This window comes from Drosophila santomea, chromosome 2R, assembly GCF_016746245.2.
Source record: "Drosophila santomea strain STO CAGO 1482 chromosome 2R, Prin_Dsan_1.1, whole genome shotgun sequence".
Taxonomy (NCBI): Eukaryota; Metazoa; Arthropoda; class Insecta; order Diptera; family Drosophilidae; genus Drosophila; species Drosophila santomea.
Genome location: NC_053017.2, coordinates 19,249,168 through 19,276,126, shown reverse-complemented (window position 1 = coordinate 19,276,126; position 26,959 = coordinate 19,249,168). Strand labels below are relative to the sequence as shown.

General features: G+C 43.9%; 5 protein-coding genes across 6 annotated transcripts; 3 read left to right on the top strand and 2 right to left on the bottom strand.

Annotated features, from left to right (window-relative positions):
* Positions 1 to 895: 895 nt before the first annotated feature.
* LOC120445328 (protein disulfide-isomerase A3) lies at positions 896 to 4,400 on the top strand. The gene is made up of 4 exons (XM_039625652.2): positions 896 to 1,186; positions 2,501 to 2,941; positions 3,281 to 3,394; positions 3,456 to 4,400. Exons 1-4 carry the CDS (start codon positions 1,038 to 1,040, stop codon positions 4,219 to 4,221), a joined length of 1,470 nt encoding a protein of 489 aa, XP_039481586.1. The 5' UTR covers positions 896 to 1,037; the 3' UTR covers positions 4,222 to 4,400.
* LOC120445329 (protein cutoff) lies at positions 4,361 to 5,863 on the bottom strand. The gene is made up of 4 exons (XM_039625654.2): positions 5,326 to 5,863; positions 5,121 to 5,256; positions 4,838 to 5,051; positions 4,361 to 4,743 (listed from the first exon to the last, which is right to left on the bottom strand). Exons 1-4 carry the CDS (start codon positions 5,861 to 5,863, stop codon positions 4,498 to 4,500), a joined length of 1,134 nt encoding a protein of 377 aa, XP_039481588.1. The 3' UTR covers positions 4,361 to 4,497.
* Positions 5,848 to 26,959, bottom strand: LOC120445332. Of its 2 annotated transcripts, XM_039625658.2 has the most exons (6): positions 26,769 to 26,959; positions 26,508 to 26,714; positions 26,354 to 26,436; positions 26,151 to 26,289; positions 25,909 to 26,098; positions 5,848 to 5,977 (listed from the first exon to the last, which is right to left on the bottom strand). In XM_039625658.2, the coding sequence occupies exons 2-5, from the start codon at positions 26,608 to 26,610 to the stop codon at positions 26,019 to 26,021; spliced, it is 405 nt and encodes a 134-aa protein (XP_039481592.1). In that variant the 5' UTR covers positions 26,611 to 26,714; positions 26,769 to 26,959; the 3' UTR covers positions 5,848 to 5,977; positions 25,909 to 26,018. The 2 variants fall into 2 exon arrangements, with proteins under 2 accessions (XP_039481592.1, XP_039481593.1); XM_039625659.1 differs by lacking the exon at positions 5,848 to 5,977 and having other exon boundaries at positions 25,958 to 26,098; positions 26,151 to 26,251.
* On the top strand, positions 6,434 to 24,072 carry LOC120445327 (midasin). The gene is made up of 13 exons (XM_039625651.2): positions 6,434 to 6,649; positions 6,708 to 6,928; positions 6,992 to 7,955; positions 8,013 to 8,176; positions 8,234 to 13,412; positions 13,477 to 13,636; positions 13,692 to 15,508; positions 15,576 to 21,962; positions 22,025 to 22,151; positions 22,212 to 22,683; positions 22,743 to 22,848; positions 22,909 to 23,592; positions 23,648 to 24,072. The coding sequence occupies exons 1-13, from the start codon at positions 6,533 to 6,535 to the stop codon at positions 23,822 to 23,824; spliced, it is 16,575 nt and encodes a 5,524-aa protein (XP_039481585.1). The 5' UTR covers positions 6,434 to 6,532; the 3' UTR covers positions 23,825 to 24,072.
* Positions 24,222 to 25,388, top strand: LOC120445330 (caspase-3). Its single transcript, XM_039625655.2, has 5 exons — positions 24,222 to 24,309; positions 24,369 to 24,410; positions 24,470 to 24,677; positions 24,728 to 25,133; positions 25,230 to 25,388. The coding sequence occupies exons 1-5, from the start codon at positions 24,277 to 24,279 to the stop codon at positions 25,306 to 25,308; spliced, it is 768 nt and encodes a 255-aa protein (XP_039481589.1). The 5' UTR covers positions 24,222 to 24,276; the 3' UTR covers positions 25,309 to 25,388.

The window sequence follows — 26,959 nt, the reverse complement described above, 5'->3', positions numbered from 1 at the left end:
ATATCTATGTATATGAAAAAAAAGTGATTTAAAAAATAAAGAAATTTTAAATTAACGGTAAGAATTCGAAAAGCATGATTCTGAAACTTTTGTATCTAGAAACAGAATTTTTTATTTAAGTTTAGATCCGGGTCGAAATTTTATATTTATACCATATGTTAGATTTAATTTATTTAACTTTCGGTCTAGTCTTACTAATAGTAAATATCGGAGATTGGGTTTTTAAAAAATGTGTTTGACGTATATATATTTGTAAACAATCTAAATGTTAAGATGTTTCCCTTCAATACTTTTTTCTTTTGAAATATAAATATAATTATTTTAAATTAATTAATTTAAATATTGATGGGTAATTGATTTATTTACCTACTGCTTAATAGCTTTTTAGTTAGACTTTACTTTCACTTGACTCAACACATTTTCTCATTGTGAATAAAACATGAGTAATCAGTTTACCCCTTTATATAAAAGTCTATATAAGCTCTTAGGTGTTTTCCTAATTTTGTGAAATTAATTAAGTTGTAATGAATTATTATCATGATTGCGAAATCAGTTATCAATAAATTATTATAAAAACTAGCTATTGATAATTGAAGGTGATGAAATGTAATTCATTGATTAATTGGTAATTTGATGAAATTTCATTATACATCGGTATCATTTAAATTAATTTAAATCTAGAGCGCACTCTTTCGGTGTGGCTGAAAAGAATTTAAGCTTACGGAACTACAAGTATAAATATTAGCTAATTAATAAGTGATTTACATACATGCTTTATATTTTGTTGATATCAGGAAAGCTCTCAATTTATTAACGTAAAACTTTCTTGTGAGTATAGTATTTTCGACCTGACCAGGTCTGGTCACACTGCGACGAAGCAGAATAAGAAGCGACGTGGCGAAAGAGGCGAAAAGCGAATTCAATCGTTAAAGAAAACCGAACCGGTCCGGTACTAAGTTTTTGTTGTAGAAGTAGGCGGTCGACGGCCCAGTTGAACTTGAATTATTCACCGATATCGCTCCAAGTGAAACCCAATAATGATGTGGCGCCTCGCTGGAGTGCTCCTACTGGGCTTCATTGCCATCTCATCCGGAGCGGAGCAGGATGTCCTGGAATTGGGGGACGACGACTTCGCCACCACCCTGAAACAACATGAGACGACGCTGGTTATGTTCTACGCCCCCTGGTGAGTGAGTGGGCGTGGTCGAGCGCCATCCTATGCCAAATGCATTGCGTGTGCGATTCGCGGCTAATCAGCTTGTTGCGTCTGCAACTTAATTCGATTCCCGCTGCCCAATGCCCGCTGCCCGATTTTCCGACCCTCGCAAACGGAAAGTACACGTCAGCGTTTGCGTTTGACTTGCCGGCAAATAAAGAAGGAACGAGAGACGGAACGAAACGAAACGCGAAGAAAGGGGCAAGATGACATGCCAGTATTGGTGCCGTCGGCCATTTTAAGCGCGGGGTGCCAAAGTGCCAAGTTGGTACAATTTGGGAGCAGTTGCTGCTCCAAATTGTCTACTGGTTAATGATAGTGAGCAGGCAAAGGGCCCAGTGCAAATTTGGCATCTTTCGTTATAGTTCCCTATAATTCGAGGAGTTAAATCTCTACTTATACCCATAGTCCCAGGAATGTGTAGTTCTGCGGGGCTTGTTCGGATATTGCTCGAAAATAATTATCATAGTTGAAACTCACAGTTCTCAGTTAAATGTAAATTCCCACCAGTTTTTTTTTGTGTAAGAATATTTAATTTTCAATTTCAATTGCTTACCTACCCAGAAAGAGATGCTGATTGAGCCATAAATTTTTTTCATTTTAGCTTTAACTAACTTGTAATATAATCCAATTTAAATCTTCATCTTCAAAGTTCAATATGTTTTTGTTTAGCTCTAGGCCCATAGTACATTATACATATTTACTGTGCCTATTTACTCCCCTTTGAGCCATTTGTTTGCCCATTATCATGGGTAAACTATAAACTCACACTTAAACAATGAACTAGGTAAATTATTTGTTTTTTTTTGCCGGCCGGCTTTCGAAATCCCCAAAGAGCTGTTGAACTACTTGGCATGAAAACTTAATTCCCCCATCACGTACCTTATCAGCATTCAAGCATAAATACACAGGGATGAAGCTGAAAACGTTTTACAATCGAATTAAATTTTTCTTTTAAATAAAATGTTATTTACTTTCAAGGCACCATAAAACCTGCACACCTATCTTCTTCAAAAACGAATTATGATCTGCATTACTAAGGAACAGACTACTCTACTCTACTGTTTAAATTAAGAACCAGGTCGTTTTTCTCTCTGTACCCCTATTGGGCACTTGTACTTGTGTGATAAGGCATTTGATAATTCCCGCACCCTAACTTTAATTACAAGCTATTTTTCGGGAACTTGTCTTTCCGTTGCCTTGATAACAAATGATGAATTAGACAGTATAGCTCTCAGAATATTTTAGTGACGTGTCCTAACAGAGTGGTTTTTCCTGTTTAAGGTGCGGCCACTGCAAGCGATTGAAGCCCGAGTACGCGAAGGCGGCAGAGCTCGTGAAAGACGATGATCCGCCAATCAAACTGGCCAAGGTTGACTGCACGGAAGCTGGAAAGGAAACCTGTAGCAAGTACTCGGTCAGCGGCTACCCAACGCTGAAAATCTTCCGTGAGGATGAGGTGTCACAGGACTACAATGGACCGCGTGAAGCTAGCGGCATTGCCAAGTACATGCGCGCCCAGGTGGGACCCGCTTCCAAGACCGTGCGCTCCATTGCCGAGCTGACCAAGTTCCTGGACACTAAGGACACCACGGTGTTCGGCTACTTCAGCGACATCGACTCCAAACTGGCCAAGGTTTTCCTGAAGTTCGCCGACAAGAACCGCGAGAAGTACCGCTTCGGACATTCCAGCGAAAAGGAAGTCCTCGATAAGCAGGGCGAAACGTAAGTGGGAAGCTGTATTCAAGATTCATATATTTGTCTGTTATAAGTGTTTTTTCGTTTTATATATTTTATAAGTGTTAATAAACTTTTTCGTCTGCGAATTAGTTAACTCTCAATGAGAGCCTAATTGAAGAGATCATATTTGCTTAAATTTATTCAAAGGTTCAACTATGTACTTTATTGTTCATTCAATTTGTTTTAAAAGTGTATTTTTAAGCCAAAAAATATTTATTTTTATAATTAATTCGTTTGGTGATTTTCGACTAATAACTTTTCATTTAAAAATATTTATTTAATGTAAGTAATGAAACTATCTTTAATGACTTTTAACCCTTTCAGCGACAAGATTGTGCTGATTCGTGCCCCCCATTTGAGCAACAAGTTCGAGTCTTCTTCCATTAAGTTCGAGGCTAGCTCCGAGTCCGATTTGAATACCTTTGTCAAGGAGAACTTGTAAGTAGATTGGAGAAGTTTCCCTCTGGCGCAAATTCATTGCTATTGCTCTCTCCTTCAGCCATGGCCTTGTGGGACACCGCACTCAGGATTCGGTCAAGGACTTCCAGAACCCCTTGATCACTGCCTACTACAGCGTAGACTACCAGAAGAACCCCAAGGGAACCAACTACTGGCGCAACCGTGTGCTCAAGGTGGCCAAGGAATTTGTGGGTCAAATCAATTTTGCGATCGCCTCCAAGGATGACTTCCAGCACGAGTTGAACGAGTACGGCTACGATTTTGTTGGCGACAAGCCAGTAGTTTTGGCTCGTGATGAAAAGAATCTCAAATACGCCCTGAAGGACGAGTTCTCAGTGGAGAATCTGCAGGACTTTGTCGAGAAGCTGCTGGCGAATGAGCTGGAGCCATACATTAAGAGTGAAGCTATTCCCGAGTCCAACGACGCTCCCGTGAAGGTGGCCGTTGCCAAGAACTTCGATGATCTGGTTATCAACAACGGCAAGGACACGCTGATTGAGTTCTACGCCCCATGGTGCGGTCACTGCAAGAAGCTGACTCCCATCTACGAGGAGCTGGCCGAGAAGCTGCAAGACGAAGATGTTGCCATCGTCAAGATGGACGCCACCGCTAACGACGTGCCGCCGGAGTTCAACGTGCGCGGCTTCCCCACCCTCTTCTGGCTGCCCAAGGACTCAAAGAACAAGCCAGTGAGCTACAACGGAGGTCGCGAGGTAGATGACTTCCTGAAGTACATCGCCAAGGAGGCGACCACAGAACTGAAGGGCTTCGACCGCAGCGGCAAGCCCAAGAAGACCGAGCTCTAAGCTGCAAGCCGGGTTGAACTGGCCGCCAACTAGCATTTCCATATTTTTGTAAAATCGAATGCATTCTCCACAATACTTGAGCAAAAAATGTATTAAATTATTTGATAGTGATGAAACGCGTACGAACACAATTTGATGATTATGTCGCAATAAACTTAAATCTTCATTTAATTAGTTAACCACTTTTAGTTATGCACTTTTCTTCTGCCTAAGTTATTCATATTTCTTTAAAAATTTCTCCTTGATACAACTGAAATTTTAATTTACTAGATCCTTTCAAACTCTGCTAGACTTGTCCTGCAAATCGGTCGTGTGTTCGTCCAGCATCATCCGGAACCAGTCCGAAACGAAAGTGTACTGATTCCGCCCTTGCAAGCCCTTGTAAGATACTATTCCTTGGCTCGCGTCGAACTTGAATAGGTATACGGTGCTGGGGCAGTCGATCGGCGCCATGACCTGAGACATACAATTGAGTAAGCGAACCATGAAGTTGGCGCACACTCCAGTCGACCAATCTTTTTCCTGTGAAGAGAAAATTTAGTTTCTTGTTAACACAAAACAAATAAAATGATTCAGAAAACTCTAAATTAGCAAAGCTTTAATTAAATTTACTAACGCAATCCTTCCATAAATCCCGCACTGAAGTCTTCTTAATGTCGAGCACAAAGGCGTTCTCATCGCGATGAGCTATATAGAGACTTTCGATGCCCAGTAGGAAACACTTGACCCACCACTTAAGGGCCTCCGTGCGATTGTGCACTGACCAATCCGATCGGCTCATGTGCAATAGACGCACCTGCAGCTCTGCCCAGTTTAAGGTAGACCCATTCCTAATAATCATAAAGTGAAAGGTTTAGTGAAACAGCTGGGAAGCCTAGGAAGCTTGCGCAAAGACTTACAATCCATTGGGATTCATTTCGGCTAGTACTGGCGAATCAAATAGCACTCGATTACCATTTAATACAAAGGAAAAGGCGACATTAAAACGAAAATCTTCAGAGGATTGATTTTGCTCCTGCATCTCGACGCCGTTTTCTAAAATAATACAAAATACGTGACTGTTTTGTGTTTTGAAGGACCATGGAGGCTTAAGAGACATCCTACCAAATACACAATGGCTTCGAAGCTTCCTAAGCCATGATTCTTGCATGATTCTCCTCAGATAGTCCTGGTCAAACGGGTCGGGTTTTTCGCTATTAATACGGCAGATGTACATTGTGTTGCGATATCGGGTGACACCTAGAGACCATCCAGTCTTTTTTTCGTAGGGAGCACACATCATCAGCTCCAGGACCTCGCTGGTGCACACTATATGGACATTCAGCTCTGCCCTCAGGTTGTCGCCGACTTTAAGGTACGAAAACGACGAAGATTCTATATACTGGAGTATGTTGTCCAGAAAAAGTTGGGGCATCTTTTCCTGCTTCTGTAGCGGCTCCTCGTGCCGAAGGGAGATCGGAAATTTGTTGGTTGGCGGCACCACAATATATGGAATTTTTTGAAAATTCCGTTCAAAATGCCCGTTGGGCGTCCAGATGAAGCCGCCATGCGAAACGGGCTTGCTAATCGTTGGAAATATTTGCATGTCCTCCTCCGTCCAGGAGTGAGCCTGGATGTTTAATATTTTGTAATTAGATACCATTTTAAAAACAAATTTGGTAATCTCTTCCGCGAAAGTCGGATGTCAAACTTTGGCTTGCGCTAGCAAAAAGAACCGTTGCCTTGGGCATATGGCAACGCCGTTATGATGAATTATCTGAAAAATTATCAAATTAACATAAGAATGTGCAACAATAATTACAAAACTACACCATAATTTAAAAAATTATTATACAAAATAAAAGCTTCCAAACAATGGATATAATAGTTTATGGATATATATATGCAAAAAAGATTAAAAATAATTCAATAGAATACATATAAATAAAAAATAAATCCTCTTGAATTTATAAAAATAATATTTATTTTAATTGATTTAATTTAAATATATCTATGTTTCTGTTTGCTTTATTGAGTGTACACTGTCGATCAAAATGTAAACACCAGCCACAACAACAAACACCAAACAAAACACGCAATTTGTGCTGCCAGATTTCCGTGGCGTGCCGGCAAAAAGGTAAACAAACTGCGAGCCCTGCCACTACGTTACAATCATATGGTCCCCAAAGAACAGGGTGGCACCACTGGTTGTGTTTGTTGCACGTGTTTTAAATTCGCATGTGTTTTTGTTCTTCATTCCGGGACATCGTGCTGCAATTTAATCTGGAAAAGTTGGAAACTAATTTAAATAAATTGAGTGGATCCTGTTGAGATGGAAGTGAATGCCAGTAAGCTGCGGCTTGGCGCCCAGCGGTTGCTGGAACTTACTGCAAACGAGTCCGAAGACAACGTGTTTTCTCAAAGTTTACAGAAGTTTATCAAGAAGCAGGTGAGCTATCTTTGTCGGATTTCGAAGTATAAGGTTTAATCTTTTTTTTATACTTTAGAAATACGTGCCTCAGGATGTGGAGCGATTGTTCCGGTCGCTCAGTGAGCAACTGCCTCTGCCCGCTTACACGGTGCCGATTGCCGCGAGTTTTGAGGAGCAGCTCCTCCTGCTGCTCTCCATGGCGCTCCAATGGGACTCAGCTAGCCAAAGATTTCATCAGTATCAGCTGGAGTGCGTGGCGCTGTCCAAGCTTATGAATTTCTCTCTCGATGCGCAAAGGTTGGTTTTTACAATTAAGTATATTTAAACATAAACATCAGCATTTAAACACTTCTCTTATAGATTTGCCAAAAGCTACTTTCACGACAAACCAGCTCCTTTTGAGAGAAATCAAAGCAACGGCAGTCTGCCTAGTAAAAAGTCTAAAAATGGCAACCCCGTTGCCAATCTAGAAGATTTGGAGCTCATCAAATGCTGCTTTCAATTGCTGAAAAGTGATACACCCTATTTTCGTGAGCTGTGGGACTGGTCCAGCTTTATAGCCACCTATACACACAATTCATCCAGCCCGAAGACACAGCTTTACTGCAACTACATCGTGTCCATGCTGACCAATATGAGTGCACCTCAGCTAAATGCTTTGAACGAGAAAATATCGACTAAAACACGTCTGGAGTTCGATCAGGAAAGGGAGCAAGCATGGCACACAGCCAGGAACACCCTCTGCAGCTATACACCAGATGCCTCCGATCAACTACTGAACCTGCAATTGCAGGGAATCAATCAATCCGTTACCAATATTGAGGGAGTTTTACTGCCAACCTTTAATAAGGAGAATCTAGAGTTCTATGCCAGCAGCGATGGATGCTACGATCGCATTGTGAAAGTGGATTCAACTGTGGTTAATCTGCGAAGCATTGCCCTAGGTGTAGCAGCTGCCAAGCCCATCTGCCTTTCTGGACCCGTGGGCTGTGGCAAAACCACGCTTATTGAGTACCTGGCCCGCAAAACTGGACGTATTTGCCCCAAGCCAAATGAGATTAAAAGTAGGGAGAATGCTTTGAAGAAAGCTGAAGAGGAGGAACAATTATTGACACCGAAAAAGAAGCCAAAGACAACAGGAAACAAGCGCAAGCTGGAGGAGTTGCCTCTGGAGGAATTGCTGGACCTAGGCGAGACTACTAAAAAGAGTGGATTCTTACGTATTCAGCTTGGAGATCAGACCGACAGCAAGATGCTTTTGGGCCAGTATCGCTGCACTGATGTGCCTGGCGAATTTGTTTGGTTACCAGGTGTTTTGACACAGGTTAGCTAATGAATCTGTTTTTATAAACCTCTACTTACCATGTATTTATTCTGTTAGGCCGTGATGCATGGCTACTGGTTGTTGCTGGAGGACTTGGATGCTGCCACGCAAGACACCTACACCATTCTTAGTAGCCTTTTAGAACGTCAATGCCTTAGTGTTCCTGGTTTTCGTGATTCCGTGAAAATAGAGCCCGGTTTTCAGTTGTTTGTCACAGTGCGGTAAGAAAATTAAAAACACTGTTATGAATGTATTCAATGACTACTTGTGTCTCTTAGAACCAACAAATCGGCCAGCAACTCAAGCCAAAAATCGCTCTATTCCCTATTGGACAAATATCTATACACCATTAATATACTACCTCTGTCCCGGAATGAGCTTTGTAAAATGGTTAGTATCAACTATCCCAAACTTTCGACAGTGGCCAATAGGATTGTGGACGTATTCCTCACCTTCTCCAGTGGAAATCACACATCCGCGGATAACTTGAGGCAGCAGGAATCGGGCGACAAGGCGGACAACACAGAGCAATATGTGGCCCTTCCCTTCGAGCAAGTCCCTCTTACCTCGAGCCCCAATTCTGGCAGATTGGTGTCGACCCGTGATTTGGTAAAGCTGTGCCACCGCTCCAACCCACAGTTTTCAGTGACTAGTTCGGAATGTGCTTATTTTGTCTTCCAAAACGCAGTGGACGTATTTTGTTCATATCTACCGCAGAGCAAGGAAAAGATCACCTTGATCACAAGCATTGGAGCCAAACTTGGAATTATCCGTTCTCGTTGCGAGCATTTTTCAAATGAATACAAGCCGGATGTGGAATTTGGATTGGAGCACATAAAAATTGGAAGAGCTAGCCTTGTGGCAAAATTGAATTTAAACAATATTGAGAATGAAGATATATCAGAGCAAGACCTTAAGCGTCAAAAGTTATCACAACAAACAAGGAGAGCAATTGGTAAACTCAGCAACAAGAGGACCACATTTTCATTTACTCGGCTCGCCAGCTGCATCTTGGAACGGATTGCTGTCTGCGTCACCCACTCTGAGCCAGTTCTTTTGGTGGGCGAAACCGGAGTGGGCAAGACATCATCAGTGCAATACCTTGCCGAGCGGACGGAACATAAGTTGGTAGTGGTTAACATGAACAACCAATCAGATGTGTCGGATTTGGTAGGCGGCTTTAAGCCCGTAGAACTCAACTACGTATTGGCTCCACTGCGAAATGAATTCGAGTATCTTCTGTGCCAAACCTTTAATCAAGAGAAGAACCTGCAGTTTCTGCGCTTGTTCGCCACACACTACAACAGTGGTCGTCATGCTGTGATCATACGAACCATGATCAATATCTGTCTACAGGTGGACAAAAATTCGGAACTGAAGGCGAATAAGTTGCTACCCCGCTGGCAGACGCTGAGAGAAAAACTTCAGAAGCTTCAAATGCAACTGGACAAAAGCATCAACATCTCCTTCGCCTTTATACCCGGCTCTCTGGTTAATTGTATCAGCAATGGAGACTGGGTTCTCTTGGATGAAATTAATTTAGCCTCAGCGGAGACGCTTGAATGTCTCTCAACCATCCTAGAACCGGAGGGTTCTGTAGTACTCTTGGAACGTGGCGATTTCACTCCCGTAAAGAGGCATCCAGATTTCCGTATATTTGCCTGTATGAATCCAAATACGGATATTGGCAAGAAGGATTTGCCTGTTGGCATACGTAATCGCTTCACGGAATTCTTTGTGGATGAACTCACAACCGATGCAGATTTGAGTTTGCTGGTGAGCGATTATTTGGCAAACACAGGTATCCAGAGGAAGTCCGTGCATAGCATCGTTCAGTTATACAAGTCCCTGCGAAAGCTGTCCGAGCTGCAGTTAAACGATGGTCTCGGAAATCGACCGGTTTATTCCCTGCGTACACTGTGTCGTAGTTTGCGCATCTGCGCCAGAAACTTGTGCGGCTCTATCGAGCGAAACTTGTACGAGAGTTTCTGTTTGAGTTTTCTCACCCAATTGGATCCGGACTCGCATCACGTGGTGCTTCTTCTCATCCAGAATGCGCTCCTTTCGAATGTCAAAGCTATATTGAGTAAGCAATTGCCTCAGTTGGGAGAGAATTATCTGGACTTCGAGGGATACTGGATACAGCCGGGCAATTTGGAGCCGCAGCCGTGTACCCACTATATTCTTACGGAGAGTGTAAAGAAGAATCTGAAGGATCTGGCTCGAATTATCTCGATTGGGAAACTTCCGATTCTGCTTCAGGGGCCCACGAGTGCGGGTAAAACCAGTTTGATTGACTATGTGGCCAGAAGGAGCGGAAATCGCTGTCTGCGCATCAACAACCATGAGCACACAGATCTTCAGGAGTATATAGGAACATATGCAGCGGATTTGGATGGAAAGCTTACATTCAGGGAGGGAGTACTGGTGCAAGCCATGCGCCATGGCTTCTGGATTATACTGGATGAACTCAATCTTGCGTCTACAGATATTTTGGAGGCTCTAAATCGAGTGTTGGATGACAACAGGGAGCTGTATATTGCGGAGACGCAGACACTAGTGAAAGCTCATCCCAACTTTATGTTGTTTGCTACACAGAATCCTCCGGGGCTTTATGGAGGAAGGAAAACCCTGTCTCGTGCCTTCAAAAATCGTTTTATAGAGCTTCACTTTGCTGACATACCTCGCGCAGAGCTGGAAACCATTCTCGAAAAGCGCTGCTTTATTCCACCGACATATGCCCGCAAGATGGTGCAATGCATGACACAGTTGCAGCAACATCGCAAAAATACCTCCAAGCAGGTATTCACCCTGCGCGATCTTTTCCGGTGGGGAAATCGATATACCCATGCGGATAAGTCTCTGCATGATGACAACAGGTACGACTGGAACCAGCACCTCGTTGAGGAGGGCTACCTGGTACTATCCTCAAAAGTTCGCTCACAGGAGGAGCACGAGCTCATAGAGAAGACTCTTTTCGCCAACTTCCGCAAAAAGGTTGATCTACAGACGCTGTTTGATATCCAAACCGAGAGGGAAAGCTCCTCCATGGTAAGCAGAAAAATTCTTGATGCCATAAGAAACTTTAAGCTGCGCGACGACATCGTTTGGACTCGAAACATGACACGCATGGCCGTGGTCACCGCCAAGGCCTTGGAGTTCGACGAGCCTGTATTATTGGTGGGCCCAACTGGCTGCGGAAAGACCACCGTGTGCCAACTTCTTGCTAGCATCGCTAATGTCCAGCTACGCATTCTCAACTGTCACATGCATACGGAAGGAGCAGATTTTCTGGGAGGATTGCGTCCTTGTCGAGGAAAGGAATCAACTCAACTCTTCGAGTGGGCCGATGGACCATTGATTTACGCTATGCAAGAGGGCTCTTATTTTATGGCCGATGAGATATCGCTTGCTGAGGATTCCGTGCTGGAGCGGCTAAACTGCATACTAGAAACAGAACGTACTGTTTTGCTGGCTGAGAAGGGTGGCATCTCAGAGTTGGATGTAAGTCCCGACTTTGTGGTGCAGGCCAAGTCCGGTTTCCAGTTCTTAGCCACTATGAATCCTGGCGGGGACTTCGGTAAGAAGGAGTTGTCGCCTGCCTTAAGAAATCGATTCACAGAGGTCTGGTGCTTGCCCTCAGACAACAAGGAGGACCTCATTGAGATTGCCTATAACTGCATGAGGCGCCAAAAAGAGCATGAAAACCAAGCGATCAACACTCATAAAGTTGCTGAGTACCTGGTGGATGTTGTGCTCCACATCCGCGACATCAACGACAAGTTCAAGTTTTCAGTACGTGACATCTTGGCCTGGGCTAATTATATGGTTAGCAATGCAAAGCTAAGTTTTGCTGAGCAGGCAATATTTGGCTTGGAAACTATTTTCCTTGATGCCTTGGAAATGCTTCCCCATGAATCACAGGAGCAGGTTGAGCTGCTAAAATCCAATATTATTAGACAGGCCATCAAGCAAGCGAGTCTTATTCTGCAAGAGAAGTTTACCTTAGAGGAACTTAACGAGAAGCGAGGGTCCGAGGTCGAGTTAAATGAAAGTCGGTTTGGCATTCGACCATTTTTCATAGATGTAAATCAGGAGCGCTTGACGTCAGCCAAAGAAGATTTCTTATTTGATGCTCCCACTACCAAGCAGAATCTATTCCGTCTTTTATCTGCGCTTTCCCTCCAAAAACCAGTGCTCTTGGAGGGCCCACCTGGTGTGGGCAAGACATCCATTGTGGAGAGCATAGGATCTGCTATTGGTTACCAAATTGTGCGCATTAATCTTTGCGAGCACACGGACTTGGCTGATTTGTTTGGCACCGACCTACCTGCTGAGGATAACTTGCTAGAATCAAATACAGCCCCTACGGAGCGTCAAATAGGCAGCTTTGTGTGGCGCGATGGACCACTTTTGGCTGCTCTTAAGGCAAAGAACACTTGGATTTTGCTGGACGAACTGAATTTAGCTCCTCAATCCGTGCTAGAGGGTCTCAATGCGGTGCTGGATCATCGCGGAGAAGTCTACATTCCGGAGCTAAACAAGAGTTTCCATTTAGCTGGCTCGACTCGCATTTTTGCGTGCCAGAATCCTTTAAAGCAAGGTGGCGGCCGTAAGGGATTACCCCAGTCCTTCCTAAATCGTTTTACCAAAGTTTATTTGCGCAAGCTCTCCACGGAGGATCTGCTTCATGTGGTAACTGAGAAGTACGGAAAATACTTTGATCAGTTGAGTGCACATTTTTCGGAACTGTTGGATCAGACACCTGGGGGCAATCTTTTTGAAATATACTCAGGACAAGCAGGTTCATGCAAATCGAATACATTTGATTTGGCTGCTCGTTTGGTGCGCTTTTCCGAACAACTCGATCGGGGTGTGGCTTCCATGGAGTTTGGCTACAAGGGCGGTCCTTACGAGTTCAATCTGCGTGACATTCTACGCTGGTGTGATCTGCTTCACAACCCGCAAACTGGATACATTTTGGGAGCTTCAGCTCCATCATTCCAAACCGCTTTCAAGGATTTCTTGCTCACCCTCTACGAAAGAATGCAGTTGGTCTACTACCAAAGGATGCGCTGCGACCAAGATAAATCGTACATTCGAAATGTCTTTTCAACCGTTTTCCTATGCGATGCTGAACAGCTAAATCAGGTTTCAAACGATGTGGCTCTATATTGGACAGCAGATAAAGTATATCTTAATGATGTGGTTTTAAGCCGCAAGCAAGCGGGTGTTCTGGACTTGGTAAACCGACAGGAGCAGGCTCCATTGCTGCTGGACAGTCAGAGACAGCAGCTTAAGCAAATCGTCGAGGCTGTCCACATGGAAAAGCCTCTACTGCTGTGCGGATCGACGGACAGTGGCAAGACGAAGTTGATAGACGCACTATGTGTGCTGTCCAATCGGCTTTGTAATACCGATATCATTGACGACTCCGTAACTGGTAGTTTTCAACAGGTAAGTCCTTACCATAAGTGTATAACATTATATGAAGCTTACTGTTTGTTTCCCATAATACTAGATCGATTTAAATAGACATCTAGAAGTAATTTACAAGAAAGTGGAGACGCTAGTTTTTTCTTGCGTTCAACGGGCGTTTGTCCTGCACACACAGTCTGAGTTTGTGGAACAGTTGTGGAGTAAGTGGAGCAGCTACAACAAGCTAGCCAAAGTTACAACAGGTAAGTCTACACCGTCAAACATGGAACAGTATCTTGTATAACATATGTTTTTCAGAGGCCCAACAACACAGTGTGTTAGACGAGCTAAAACTGTTTAGCGAGCGCCTGGGATCTCTGGGTAAGATCATCGAGGTTCTGGAGGGCACACCAGCGAATTGCAAAGTAAAGGCACTTCAGCAATTGGCAGAAACCAAGTACCAGCTGTTGCTACTTCAAGCGTACATAAAAACGGCAGATTCCCTCAACACGGGAGGATCTTTCGAGTGGGTGGACTCTCAGATTGTTACCTCATTGAAATGCGGCCAATACATCTTGTTAGAACATGTAAATCTATGCTCCTCGGCCGTTCTGGATCGTCTAAATCCTGTTTTTGAGCCAAATGGAAGCTTGCTAATCGCTGAGAAAGGAATAAGTGCACAGGATAGTGCCGAGGTGGTTTACAAATCAACCAATTTCCGTGCTTTCCTAACCGTGGATCCAAAGAATGGCGAGCTATCGCGAGCAATGCGGAATCGATGTGTGGAGTTATCTGTATCTAGGGACACCTATTCTGTTGATGATTTGCGTGCCTTTGTTCACGAGCAGGGTGTGCATCAAATGGAGGCCATCGATTGTATACTTAGAGTTCATAAGGGCTTAAGTCAGCTGACAGAGTTCAATAACTACTCGATATCGCATCTGACGCAATTTGCCTTTTTAAGCGCGGCCTACAAGAGGATCGGTTATGAGCTTAAACGTGCTATTTATGTGGCCGCCATGGAGGTGTATGTGTACTCAGCCAACACGGACTTAATGGGATTTGGATTGTCGTATTACCAGAATAAACTGCGCGAGGTGGTGCTGAATGAAACGGAAGTATTTGAGGAAGGTGCTACTATCCAGGAGGATTTCCTAAGCGATGTAATACTTAATTCTGGAAACCTCAACTCGTTGACACTAATTAAACTTCAGGCTGTGGCGTTAAAAGTTTTACTGAATGGAGATCAAGAAGACAAAATTCCCCAAAAGCAGTTGGCTTCTCTCTTCCAAAACATGGAGAACCTTAAATTGGATCAACGAAATCCCGAGCAGCTCATTCGTCATTTCCTTTATATGCTCTACGAGTCGTCGTCCTTCGGAGACTTGCAATTAAGACACCTATACCTTCAACCTTGGTTATCTAAAAACACAGCTTTCCAAGAGTTTTCGCAAAATCTTTACAATTGCTTGCAGAAGAGGAGTAACTTTGTTAAAGAATCTTTAGTCGATCTACCTTGGAATCGAAAACTTATTCCGCGGCTTCGTGATTACTCAACAGCTGAATCGAATTCTGAACTAAATCCTTTAAATCTGAGTGCTTTGCTTTTGGCGCGCCTTGTGGTCGACATCATTCCCGCCAATTCAGTTACTGCAGTGCAACAAATGAATGCACTGCAGTATTCACAGGCCCTCAGAAAGCAAGAAGTAACTGAAAAACACGCCAATGATTTTCTAACCAATTTTTCGAGTTTCCTCGAAGTACTTCATACTAGTTTGTTGGAGGATTTAGAAACAGCTGATTTGGATATTTCTCAGTATGCACAATTAGTTACACGTTTCCATTGGTTCAATCGAATTTTGGCCACGGCACAGCAGAAGCTTCTGTACAACAATGAGCTACATGTGCCCCTTATGCACAAATTGGTTCTTCATTTTCAGTGGCTCGAAAAGCACCTCCTTGTTCCTTTAATTGAAATAACAGCCAAGGGCGGCTGTGAAAGAATTCATACCATTCAAGACCGTACTCTTAAAATTGAAAAATACATCGAGGAGACGAGACGACCTCTAAACGTAACTTGCAAGATTTATTCCAAGCAGTTCACCCAGTTCCAGCCATATTACCAGGATCAACAGGTAAATGAAATTTTTTTATCCAATTGCCACTTTCGTTCTAATGATTTCATATTCCTCTCAAACATAGATTCAACTGCATAGAGAATTAGATGAATTGGAAAAATTACTGTCGGTGGTACCCAGCTATGGAAACTTGGAGTTGTCTTCCTGGCTCAAAAGATGGCTTCTTCTTCAAACAGATGACGCGAACAAGTGGCGATCTTTCCTGCGTAAGCACACCAACGGTTTTCAACTCAAATCTTTTGAAATCAGTGGTTCCTTGCGGAATGAGACACTACAGTCTCAACTGCAAAAACTGCAAGCAACGTTGAAGGAAGTTAAAGAAAGCAGCACAGAGAATAAAATGGATTTGGAATTAGACTTAAACAGCCTCAAAAGCCTTTTGGAAGCCGAAACGGCAGAAAGTGAATCCTATATACATCCAGAAGGAATTCCTACTAATACGCCGAAACTATTAATCGCAGCACTGAAAGAATTATTTATGGAACGCCTGTTGGCTGGAACTCTTCGCGACGACTTCGATGAGCAAGTGAACCCCCTGTACGCAGATCAGTTGCTTACTTTAAACAGCAATCTTTGGCATTGCCTGAAGACGCTTGAGAGTGCTAACCACACTGAAATCACTAATGCTTGGATTGAACTCAAGAACGAGTTAAGTGAGCTTCGGGATCAGGCGGAGTTCGCAGCGCTGCTGGAAAAGATTGGTGGCAGCTACAAAGGTCTGCGTACTTATCGAAGGCAGTATCGAAATTCCGTTCAATGCTACCAATTGGATAATCTGTCAACCCGTCTGGATTGTGTTCAAGGTCCGTCAGAAGACGGTAGCACTGATATATCCAGCCGATTTAGTTATCAAGGCCCAGCTTTATCAGGAGTCATTTTATCGCTGATATGTCAACCAAATGGCCAGCTGCGATCGGTCCCCCTCAGCGAGCTGCTAGAATGGCGATCCGCTTTGCAGCAAACACGACACCTGATTTGGGAGAATTCTAATCTATTGACTCCCAAATATTGCCCAGCAGTCAATAACCTCTTGCAGGTCAAGGAAAATGCTAGGCAACTACTAACAGAGCTGGAATATGTGAGGAACTCAAGTGAGCAGGAACAGAAAGCAAACCAAGGTTTTGAAAGTTGTGCCAGAGAACTCGAAAAAATGATTGAAAAATTGCAGAAAGAAGATAACAATATTGCCTCTATTACAACAGCTTTTAAAGTTTCGCTAACTAATGCCCTTGTGGGAGCCATAGAGTTGTGTCTGCTCACGAATACCCCGTTGATCGATCCCGTGGAAAAGAATCGCCTGAAGAACAAATACATAGCAGAGGATATCGATTGCATTAGCACTTTAACAACCGCCTATGATTTCATGAAAATTGCGATGAAATACCATCACTTTGGCGAGGAAATTTACAGTCAACTGGAGCTAAGATTGAGGACGGCTCTCCAACGACAACAACAGCTTTCGCAAAAGTTAGCTTTGCGACCGGAACAGTGCCTATATGCGTCTCTGGTCCAGGATATTACTCACTTCCTGCACTCGAATGGCGACTGTGAGTCGCTTTATAAGCTGTTCCAGCTTATTAACTCGGAATGGGAAAACTTCCAAGGACCAAATGTGGCCACTAGTGCACAACTGAAGAGCAGCATTGAAGTGCTGGGAAAACTCGATCTGTGGCTAGCAAATGCTCAGAGATTCGTTCATCACACCCTTTCCAGGTACTCTGCATATTACCAAGACTTTGTGGAGCCCATCAAGTGTTCTGTTAACCAACTGCGTTTTGGATTGGAGTCCCTTAAAGTAATCTTCGCCAGAGTACAGCACGCAGGCAGCGTTTCGCAGGCAGAGCAGTTGCAGCAAACAATCGGGGATATTGTTCAATTCCCATCCCAGCAGCCATTGGTAATAAGGAATAGCAGGCTTTACGGCTTATTGGCCGAGCTTCCTCATAGTGAATATGAGTACTTCCGTTTGCTAAAAGCCAAGTTGAGCGAGCTGAGCAATTATATCTCACTGGGAAGAGTAATAGATGAAGCCACCTTTGCGGCGTATGATGATGCACTTAGCATCTGCAACCAGACCTGGCAGCAGGAGGAGCAGCGTCGCTGTCAACTGAAAGCGGAAGCAGAAAGCCTGTATGTGACCAAGACCAAAGGGGGAGTGGATAGTGAGGAGCTAATTGAGATGCAAGAAATCGAGCACAACTTCCCTACAAACCTGGACGAAGACTTTGCCGAGTTCGTGTCTCAACCGACTTTGGAGCAGGTCCTGAAACTAGACAAGAAGGCCAGTGCGAAGGCAAAGCAATCTCAGATTGTAGTTGAGGAGGATTATGCCTTCCTGGCGCGTAATTTTATTGACGTGATGACTAGCCATACTCCGGTTTATTATAAAGAGCAACCCAAGTCATCGAAGGAATTAGAACTCCATTTGCTCGCGCCTTATCAAGCACGCTTCCAGGTGTTTGCCAACTTACATGGTCACTATAAGACAGCCTTGGGAACGAGTCTAGAGGAAAGGGCCTGCAATGGGCTGGCTTTTGGGCTGGCTCTGCAGCAGAAACAACTTAGGGATATCGAACTGGAGGAGGGAGTATCCAGTACCCCCTACGACTTTTACAAAGACTCTAATATAAGTGAAGTTCAAAGTTGCCTGGATGTTATGGAGCGGATAGAGAAGCGTGTACTGGAACAACTGGAACTGTATCCTGAGCACGCAGGTCTTGCAGACATCAAGCTGGTCATCTCTCGCATCCGTCGACTGCCGGCTCATGCGCCTGTGGTTCGTTTTAATACGGGCTTCCAGCTACTAAGACAGAAACTGGCCCTTTGGAATGAAGTGGCTCACAGGAACAACAATCTGGTATCCGAGGAAATCGAGGTGGCCGAGTTTGTCCAACGCTGGACTAAATTGGAGCTGCAGCACTGGCGCAATTGCCTAGGACAAACGGCCGCTCAAGTGGAATTACAGGCCTATCGGTACTGGTTCTTCATCTACAACCTGCTGCAACAATTCATACACCAGAAGCAACTAGATCACTCGTATACAGACATCAAACTTGCCGAGCAACGCTTTGCACAGGATCAATTGTTAGATGCTCAGGATTTGGGAGAGTCGCAGCGTTTGGAACTTGCCCAGGTGGTGCGCATTTTAAGACAGTTTGTGGAGGCCTCCTGTTACGGTGATTTCCATATTCGGCTGCAGCTTCTTCAAGGATTTGAATTGTACTTGCATAATGTGGAGAGAGCCGGACAAATTAATGGACTGCTTCCCCTAATTGCAGCATTGCATAATCTGCAGCTTTATTTCTCGCAATTTGCTGGCGAGATTGCGGATTCTGCGAAATTACGTCGTTCGCCCATCGAAAAGAAGCTAAAAGAATTCGTGAAGATACAGAGCTATAGCAAGGACTTGAGCTACTTCAGCATGCGCAATAGTGTGGCCAGTGTACACCGCAACCTAAACAAGTTCCTAAAGGAATACCGACTCTTGCTTCAGGAGAAGATCAGTGAGGTATTTCAACCCAAGGATTCCACTGCCAAGGACTACACATTTGGCACCGATAAGGGTAAGGGTTTGAGAAATTACAATAAAATAAAGTATCTGCACACCGAGCGACAACAATTCGTGGCCAGTGAGAAGTTACTGGAGAAGTTTGCCATCCAGGGAGAGTTCCTGTCGGATAACACACTGCTCCAACGCTTGGACAAGCACTTCCGAACAGCACGTCATGTCGTTAAGGAAACGTTGGGACAGGTTCCCTACGGCGAGCTGATCACAGAGCTGGATGACTTGCTGGCCAGTCAGTTGGAGCGATGTGAGCATCTACGTTCCTTGAACGTTGACCGTTCGAAGGAGAGAACTCAACAGAAGCAGGAGGCCAAGCAGATCCTTCAGCAAAAGCGCAAGGCTCTCACGGATCTTTTCAAGATGCTACATCGGCTGGGCGCCAGCTATAAGACTGGTCTTTTGGAGCTTTCTTTGCGCAACGAGTTTGAGGACTTCCAACTTTCCCCCTATTCCATTCGATCCATGTTGCCGCGTCTCCACCCCACTGCCCAGCAGCTGGATGAGCACCTGGACTTGTACTACATGAAGAGTGTGTTCAAGTTAAAGCTCCTGCAAAACATCATGCTGACACCGTTGTCGGAACTGGGCCCTCCCAACATCGAACGTATCAAGGGCTTTGCTGTGGACTTGTTCCTATTAGTGCAACAGCAGCGGGAGCAGCTTTCTGGATCCACCAAAGAGCTTCACGAGCTCAGGAATTCGCTGGACAGTTTGCGTAAGCTAGCAGAAATAATTCCACAGGCCGACATAAATCCAGCGACTCTTAACTTCGTGAAGAGTGCAGATATAGCAATGGAAATAAAGCAAAATCTTCGCCAGATTCACTACGTCCTGAAGCAGTGGAAACTGCTGTTAAGTTGTGCTCCATGCTCATTCAATGAAAAATCGGAAAACCGCGCACTGGAGAGGAATATTCCCCTGGCCCAAAGTGAACTCCAGAGTCTTAGTATACAGATCCTAAGCAGAAGCCAAGAATTGCTAAACGAACTGAACAACGCCAATCTGGAGTACCTATCCATCGAAAAGTGTGATTATTACCAGAAGAGCTACGCGGAAATCCTTGAGAATTTAAAGAAGACCTTAGAACTAATCAGGACAGGACATAACGACTACTTGCCGTTAGCGCAACCAATTGTTGAGCTTTTGGATAGCGTGCGATTGAAAAACCACACCGAAATCACCTCAGAGACCATAGATCTGGCCAATGCGGACACAGAGTTGGCCAACATTGCCCACAGTGTGCTAATGTCCCTGCAAAAGATTTATAAGCATCACGTTATAACTGATGACGGTAACAAAAATGGCGAGACAAATGAACAGGATAATGACTCCAAGGAGGCGCTGCAGGAACAGCATCTGAAGAAGTGTCTCACTGGGGAACTGACCTCGGATTGGCAGCAGCTAAGCCTGCCACGTGTGCTGGCCAAGCTGTCCAATGTACTCCTGGTACTAAAGCACTCCAACTTCGAGGGCCAGGAAAAGTTGCTGTGCGTAAGACGAGCGATCGGTCTCTTGCCTATTTTGGAGCAATACCAATTACTCGCTGATTATTTGCTTCTCCAACAACTGGCCACCCATAAAGTTTCCGCCAAGATGCTGTCCATAGTGCTGACCGTTTTCGTGGAGATCGGCAGTAAGGGCTTCTGTGTACCTCCGGATCTCATGCAAGATGAGGAGGGACAGTCGAAGCAGGAATCCAAGAACGGTGAGGGCTTCGGCCTGGAGGATGGAACCGGTGAGAACGACGCCTCAGACAAGATCGAATCCGAGGATCAACTTGACGATGCGAAGCGACCAGAGGATCGAAAGGACGAGGGCGACAAACAGGAGCCAGACTGCAAGGAAGAGAAAGGCATTGAGATGAGCGACGATTTTGATGCCAAGATGCAAGATGTGGAGAAACCTGAGGAGGATGACAGCGGTGAGTCCGAGGATGAGGAGGACCTAAACAAGGAGATGGGCGAAACGGAGGAAGGTGCCGAAAAGTTGGACGACCAAATTTGGGGCGATGACGAGGAAGAAAAGCCGGAGGAGGAAGAGGAACCTGATATGAACGAAGAGGATCAGGGCAAGGGAAGCAAAGATGAGAAGGATGCGCACAACGATCTGGATACAAAGAACGATGCAGCGAAGGAGGATGGCAAGGATGAGCACGAAAAGGACGGTTTGGATGCCACCAATGAACCTAGCGGAGAGGACAAACGCAAGGAACAGGCCAAGGACATTGACGATATGAAGGAACCCGAAATGGATGAGGAGCAAACAAATGCAATGCATAATGAACTGGAGGAGCCGCCAGAGCCAGAGGAAATGGATTTGGGGGATATGAATAATGTTGACGAGGGACACGATGACCAGGATGAGCAGCCCACAGATGAAAATCCCTTTGACATTGATGCCATGAAAGAAAACATGCAACCTGCTGAGGAGCCCCAAGCAGACGAGGATGACAGTCCTGATGCAAACGAGGAAGGGGATCCTCAAAGCGACGGCAGCGACTCTGAAGAGGATGAGACGGGTACTGAAGCAAAACCAGCTGAAGAAGATCAGGGCGAGGGCGAAGAGGCCTCTCCAGAAGATGAAAAAGATGATGCCGAAACACAGAAACGCGGCGAGCTAGAGGACGAAGATGATCCAAAGACAGAAGACACTCCTGAGGATTCCAAGGAAGAAGAGCAGAAGCGCGAGGACAAACCGGAGGAGCACTCACAGTCCAAAGACAAAGCCAGCAAGGAGGAAAATGTCCAGTCCATGCCGGAGACTGATCAAAGCAGTTCGGCCGACCAAGTGCAGCAGCCACAGGACCCGGATATTAAGCAAGACCAGAAGCTTGATGAACAAGAGACTGGTGAAGAGAAGGATGGAGTCGGCCAAGCCGAAAACGACGTAAGATTTAGTTTTTATTGCATTTTAAAGTAATTTCTTAAATAATTTACCACATATGGCAGGCCGACGATGGCGGCCATCAAGGCGTTGCGGAAACCCAGGAAACTGTGTCACAGGAGGATCGTAAAAACGAAAGGCAAACGCAAGAGAAGCGCAAGCAGGGAAGAACCAATGAAGAGCGATCCCTAGGTAAGTAGTCATTGTCAATTTCATAGTCTACTCATCAATATTCTCAATATACATCTGCAGGAGAGGCGGAGCAGAACAAATTAAAACAGCTAAAGACAATTGATCAACTAAAGGACCCAAAGGAGTCCGACGATGCCGAGCAGGAGAAACAGGAACCCATGGACCAGGCAGAGGCTGAGGAGTACCAGCATGTAAAAGAGCCGAAAAACAGCGACAAAACCACGCTGGATAATGCTACCGAAGAACAATCAAAGAAGATCCAGCATCAGGAGGATGAACCATCGAACGAGGAGGAAATTGAGGCGGAAAATGTTGACGAGTTAATGGAAACCGAAGAGCCAGCCGCTGATCCCGAGGATGATGCTCAACTCGAACAACTGGGGGCCGAGAAGACGGAGCAAAAGTCCGACAAACCCTCTAAAACAGATAAGTCTAAGGAGCGGTTGGAAACTCCTGAGGGCATGGAGATAGAAGGGGAGGTGGTACCGACGATGACAGTTCCTCGCAGCTCGGAAACTACGGCGCATAGCAAGTAAGTGATATTTAATTTTCCCCAATTTGTTTTTTAATCATATTTTCCTGATTCAACAGTTCCGAAATCCTTCTGGACAAGAGCTCGCACGCGGAGGATCTGAGCTCAGCCGAACAGATTGAGCTGAGGCAACAGTATCAACAGCAGTTGACCACATTCAGAGGGGTAAGCTGCACCTTTCATACTGTATTGATCGTGCTTACTTAATTAATTTGTTACTCACAGGCGCAGCCTGAGCACGAGGATTACGAAACATGGCAGGGCATCTCCCATAGAATGACCCAGAATGCCCGAGAGCTTTGCGAACAGTTGCGTCTTATCTTGGAGCCCACCAAGTGCACGCGGTTAAAGGGCGACTACCGCACTGGAAGACGTATTAATATGAAGAAAATTATCCCATACATAGCATCGCAGTTCCGCAAGGACAAGATCTGGTTGCGCCGAACAAAGCCTGCGCAGCGTGACTATAAGATCACCATTGCCATTGATGACTCCAAGTCGATGCACCACAACAACTCCAAGACACTGACTCTGGAGGCAATCTCCCTAGTTTCGCAGGCGCTGACCCTTCTAGAGAGTGGTCGCCTTAGCATTGTATCCTTTGGAGAGGCGCCGCAGATCATACTAAATCACACGGAGCAGTTTGACGGTCCCCGCTTGGTGAATGCTCTGAACTTCGCCCAGGACAAGACGAAGATCGCCGGGCTGCTGAATTTTATACGCACGGCAAATGCAGAAGAGAGTGGCCTGGGGGGCGACAATGGTCTGTTTGAAAACCTTTTGCTCATTCTGAGCGATGGACGTAATATATTCAGCGAGGGTGCACAAAACGTAAAGAACGCCATTAAGTTGGCGCGGCTGCAGCGTATCTTCCTGGTATACATCATTATCGACAATCCAGACAATAAGGTAATGGGTTTTCAAAAATATTTATTCAGTTTAACTAATCACTAGCTACTTTTAGAACTCCATTCTGGACATACAGCATGTGGCGGTGAACGCAGATGGGTCTGTGAACATTAATTCCTACCTGGACAGTTTTCCATTTCCCTACTATGTGATAGTCCGGGACCTTAACCAGCTGCCGCTGGTGCTCAGCGAAGCCATGAGACAATGGTTCGAGTTGGTTAACAGCGAGTAAACGGCTAGAAAAACGTTTTTTTTGACTCTTGAAGATAAAAAAGTTACTTTAAATTAGAATTAGTATAGGCTTGAATATGTAGCCCGCTTAGTTATATTGCACACATAAATATTAAGTTGTACAAACTGAAAATGTGACCGAGTGTCAGCATGTCCACTGATGCGCTCTTAATTTACTTGAAAATGTTACAATTATTATTTTTTACAATTAAACTTTTGTAAGCATTATAAAATTTGATTATAACAAAATTGGTTGTCTATGAACGATTCGTTATCGCGCTGGTTCTTGGCTATCTTGCCAACCCGTTGACTCATACAATTTCATTGTCTGCTCGTTGTGTGAATGTTGGTTTTAAAACTGACCAGATAACCAGATAGTGACCGACTACGCTGTAAGTACAATACCAGCTTTTGTCTATTGCTCAGATAACTTTAGATCGGCGAACCAGAAACATGTATCTTCCCAAAAGAACAGAACATCAAAAAGTACGTATTGTTACTAGATTGTAGACCTAAAAGGCTTTATCTAAAATTCACTACTACAGATTGACAGGCTTTATGATCCCAACGAGGGTAACAGTGCATCAGTATGTATAACTTAAAACAAATCCCTAAAAGTTCGAGTTTTTAATTGAATTTTCCCTAGGGTCAAAGCTTTGATTTAAATAAAAAATTTAAGCCGCCAGTCGTGTATATTCTCAATCATGAGAAGTTCCGTAAATCTCCTGATAGGAACCGAATTGGTAGCTCAAAAGATGTCGAAGCGCTTTGCAAAACATTTAAAAACCTGAATTGTCGAGTTGAAGTAATTTCTAACCCAGAGTTGTCGGATGTTAAAAACAAACTTAAGGAGTGTAAGAACTATGAGCAAACGGTATTATTTCTACTAACGAATTTTTTTAAGGGTCTGAAAAACAATTCACTCAGGAGGCTGGATTTGTCCTCTGTATCTTGAGCCATGGCTCCCTTAAAGAGACAATCCTTGCGTGCGACGACAAAAAATACAACTTGGACGATGACGTCCTTTTTCCACTCTTCAGAAATCCAACCTTGTCTGGCAAGCCAAAAATTTTAATTGTTCAAGCCTGCAAGGGTAACTTCAGAGCTGACGCGAAAAAAATGAACAACGAACCCTATATTAAGTGTTACAGCACCTCCGAGGGGTATGTGAGCTATCGCAGTGAAGCAAAGGGATCGATTTTCATACAAACCTTTTGCGAGGTAATGGATCAATATGGTCATAAAAAGGACTTTCAGAAGATCTTTAAGTATGTAAAGGCTGAGGTCCAGAGAAGGTCAATTCAGAGTGGGTAAGTTTTGGTACAGTAAGCATTGTGGTATTAGAATGTGAATCAATATCTTATTTTAAGGTATTCAAATTACTTATTACTTTCTCTTTTTTTTAGAGCAAAACAAATACCTTCTGATGAGTCGCACAATTTTGATGCCCCCTTTTACTTTGGAAATTATGTGCAAAACGCTTAATGAAGGATAAACCTATTTCTTTAAAATAATTCCTAGTTTCTTTTTCTTCAGTATAAAATAAAACGACTAATACGATTCCATATGACAACTTTCTGTTATTCTGTTATTATTATTTACTCTTTGTCAAACTACTCACTGTTTCGGTATATAACATTAACCCATTTATCAGACATTCGATTTCCGGTAACATATATACATATACAAAATATCACTGCGCACGGCAGTCCACTTAATGACACTTTGATATCATGGTTGTTCAATTCAGAAATGAAATAGTTAGTAATCATTGCTTTGTACCGATCACCATTGACTGTTTGTTCTGGCCGACTTAAGTTCTATACCTATATTCTATATTAATTAAGTGCTATTTTCTTGGTAGTTTGGCATTAACAATAAAGAGTAATATCAATACCTCTTAGATAAAACATACCAATAATTTTGTTTAGGGATTATTTTAAAAATCCTAGGAATGATCCATTTAAATTCATTAGTTCAGAGCCAAATATTCGAACCACACATGTCAAAAAAAAATGGTTGATTGCTTTAATTTGTTTTAATATATACTTTGGAATCTGATTTTCTAATTTCATTTGAGCTTACCAAACAAACATTAAGGATAATTGCAATTAACTTTTGAAATCAGAAGCACCTGGAAAAATGGATAACACAATCCGGACCAGAAGGCAATTTTATTATTTCTGTGTGGGTAATTAAACTTCCACGACTTCTTCGGGATTTCTGACTTCGGCATAATACGAGTAGACGACAATCCAGAAGTAGATGCCACAGCCTAAAAGTGGTGTTCCTAGAATATTCAGTAAGACAAGAAAAAATCAACTTACATATATATATTGCAGATCCTGGGACAATTATCTCCCGGTACCGCTCCTCCTTAATCAGCATGTAGATGCAGTACACGAGCAGGATCATGCAGTTGGTCAGGCTGGTGATGAGGAAGAACATCAGCAGAACAGTGGATCTCTATGGTGGTTTAGTTTCGAGATGGGATCGGCTGCAGGTGGTGCCACCAAGTGGCTGGACTTACGATTAGAGCTCCGCCCAGCAGGAATGTGCAGCCAATGCAATGGCAGATGGCCACCGCCTGCTCAATGTGTGCGATGAACTCATCTGAATGAGGGGGGATGCATTACCAGGGTGAACTCAATCTGGGTGAATGGATCTGTCAACCGCAAACTTACGACCCGCCAAGTTGAGCACCACTACGTTAAAGAGGAAGTCCACGATGGCTATTATGATGCAGGCTTTGCGCAATTTAACGCAGAAACAGCATTTTTTTAGCATTTTCCAATTTTTGTCAATACAACTCTTTAAACTGATTAGAGAGGCGGAGCTATTGTCAAAGAACCAGAGACGTTTTACAACCACCTCCGCCTTAAGAAACAAACCTAAATCAAAGGAACATACATTGCATATTGCGATTGCCAAATTATAGAACCTACTTATCTGAAAGAGTACTGGATGGGTATCATCAAACACAACCAAGTGTAGGTAGTAGACATAACATATTGATAGAGAATTGCGTAGATTCCAGGCGCTTTGGTTTCAGTGCATTATGACTTTCGTTTCGAGTTTTGGGGATAGTAAGCTAAAATAGCGTAAGTATTGACATTGTGTGCTTATACTACTCGGA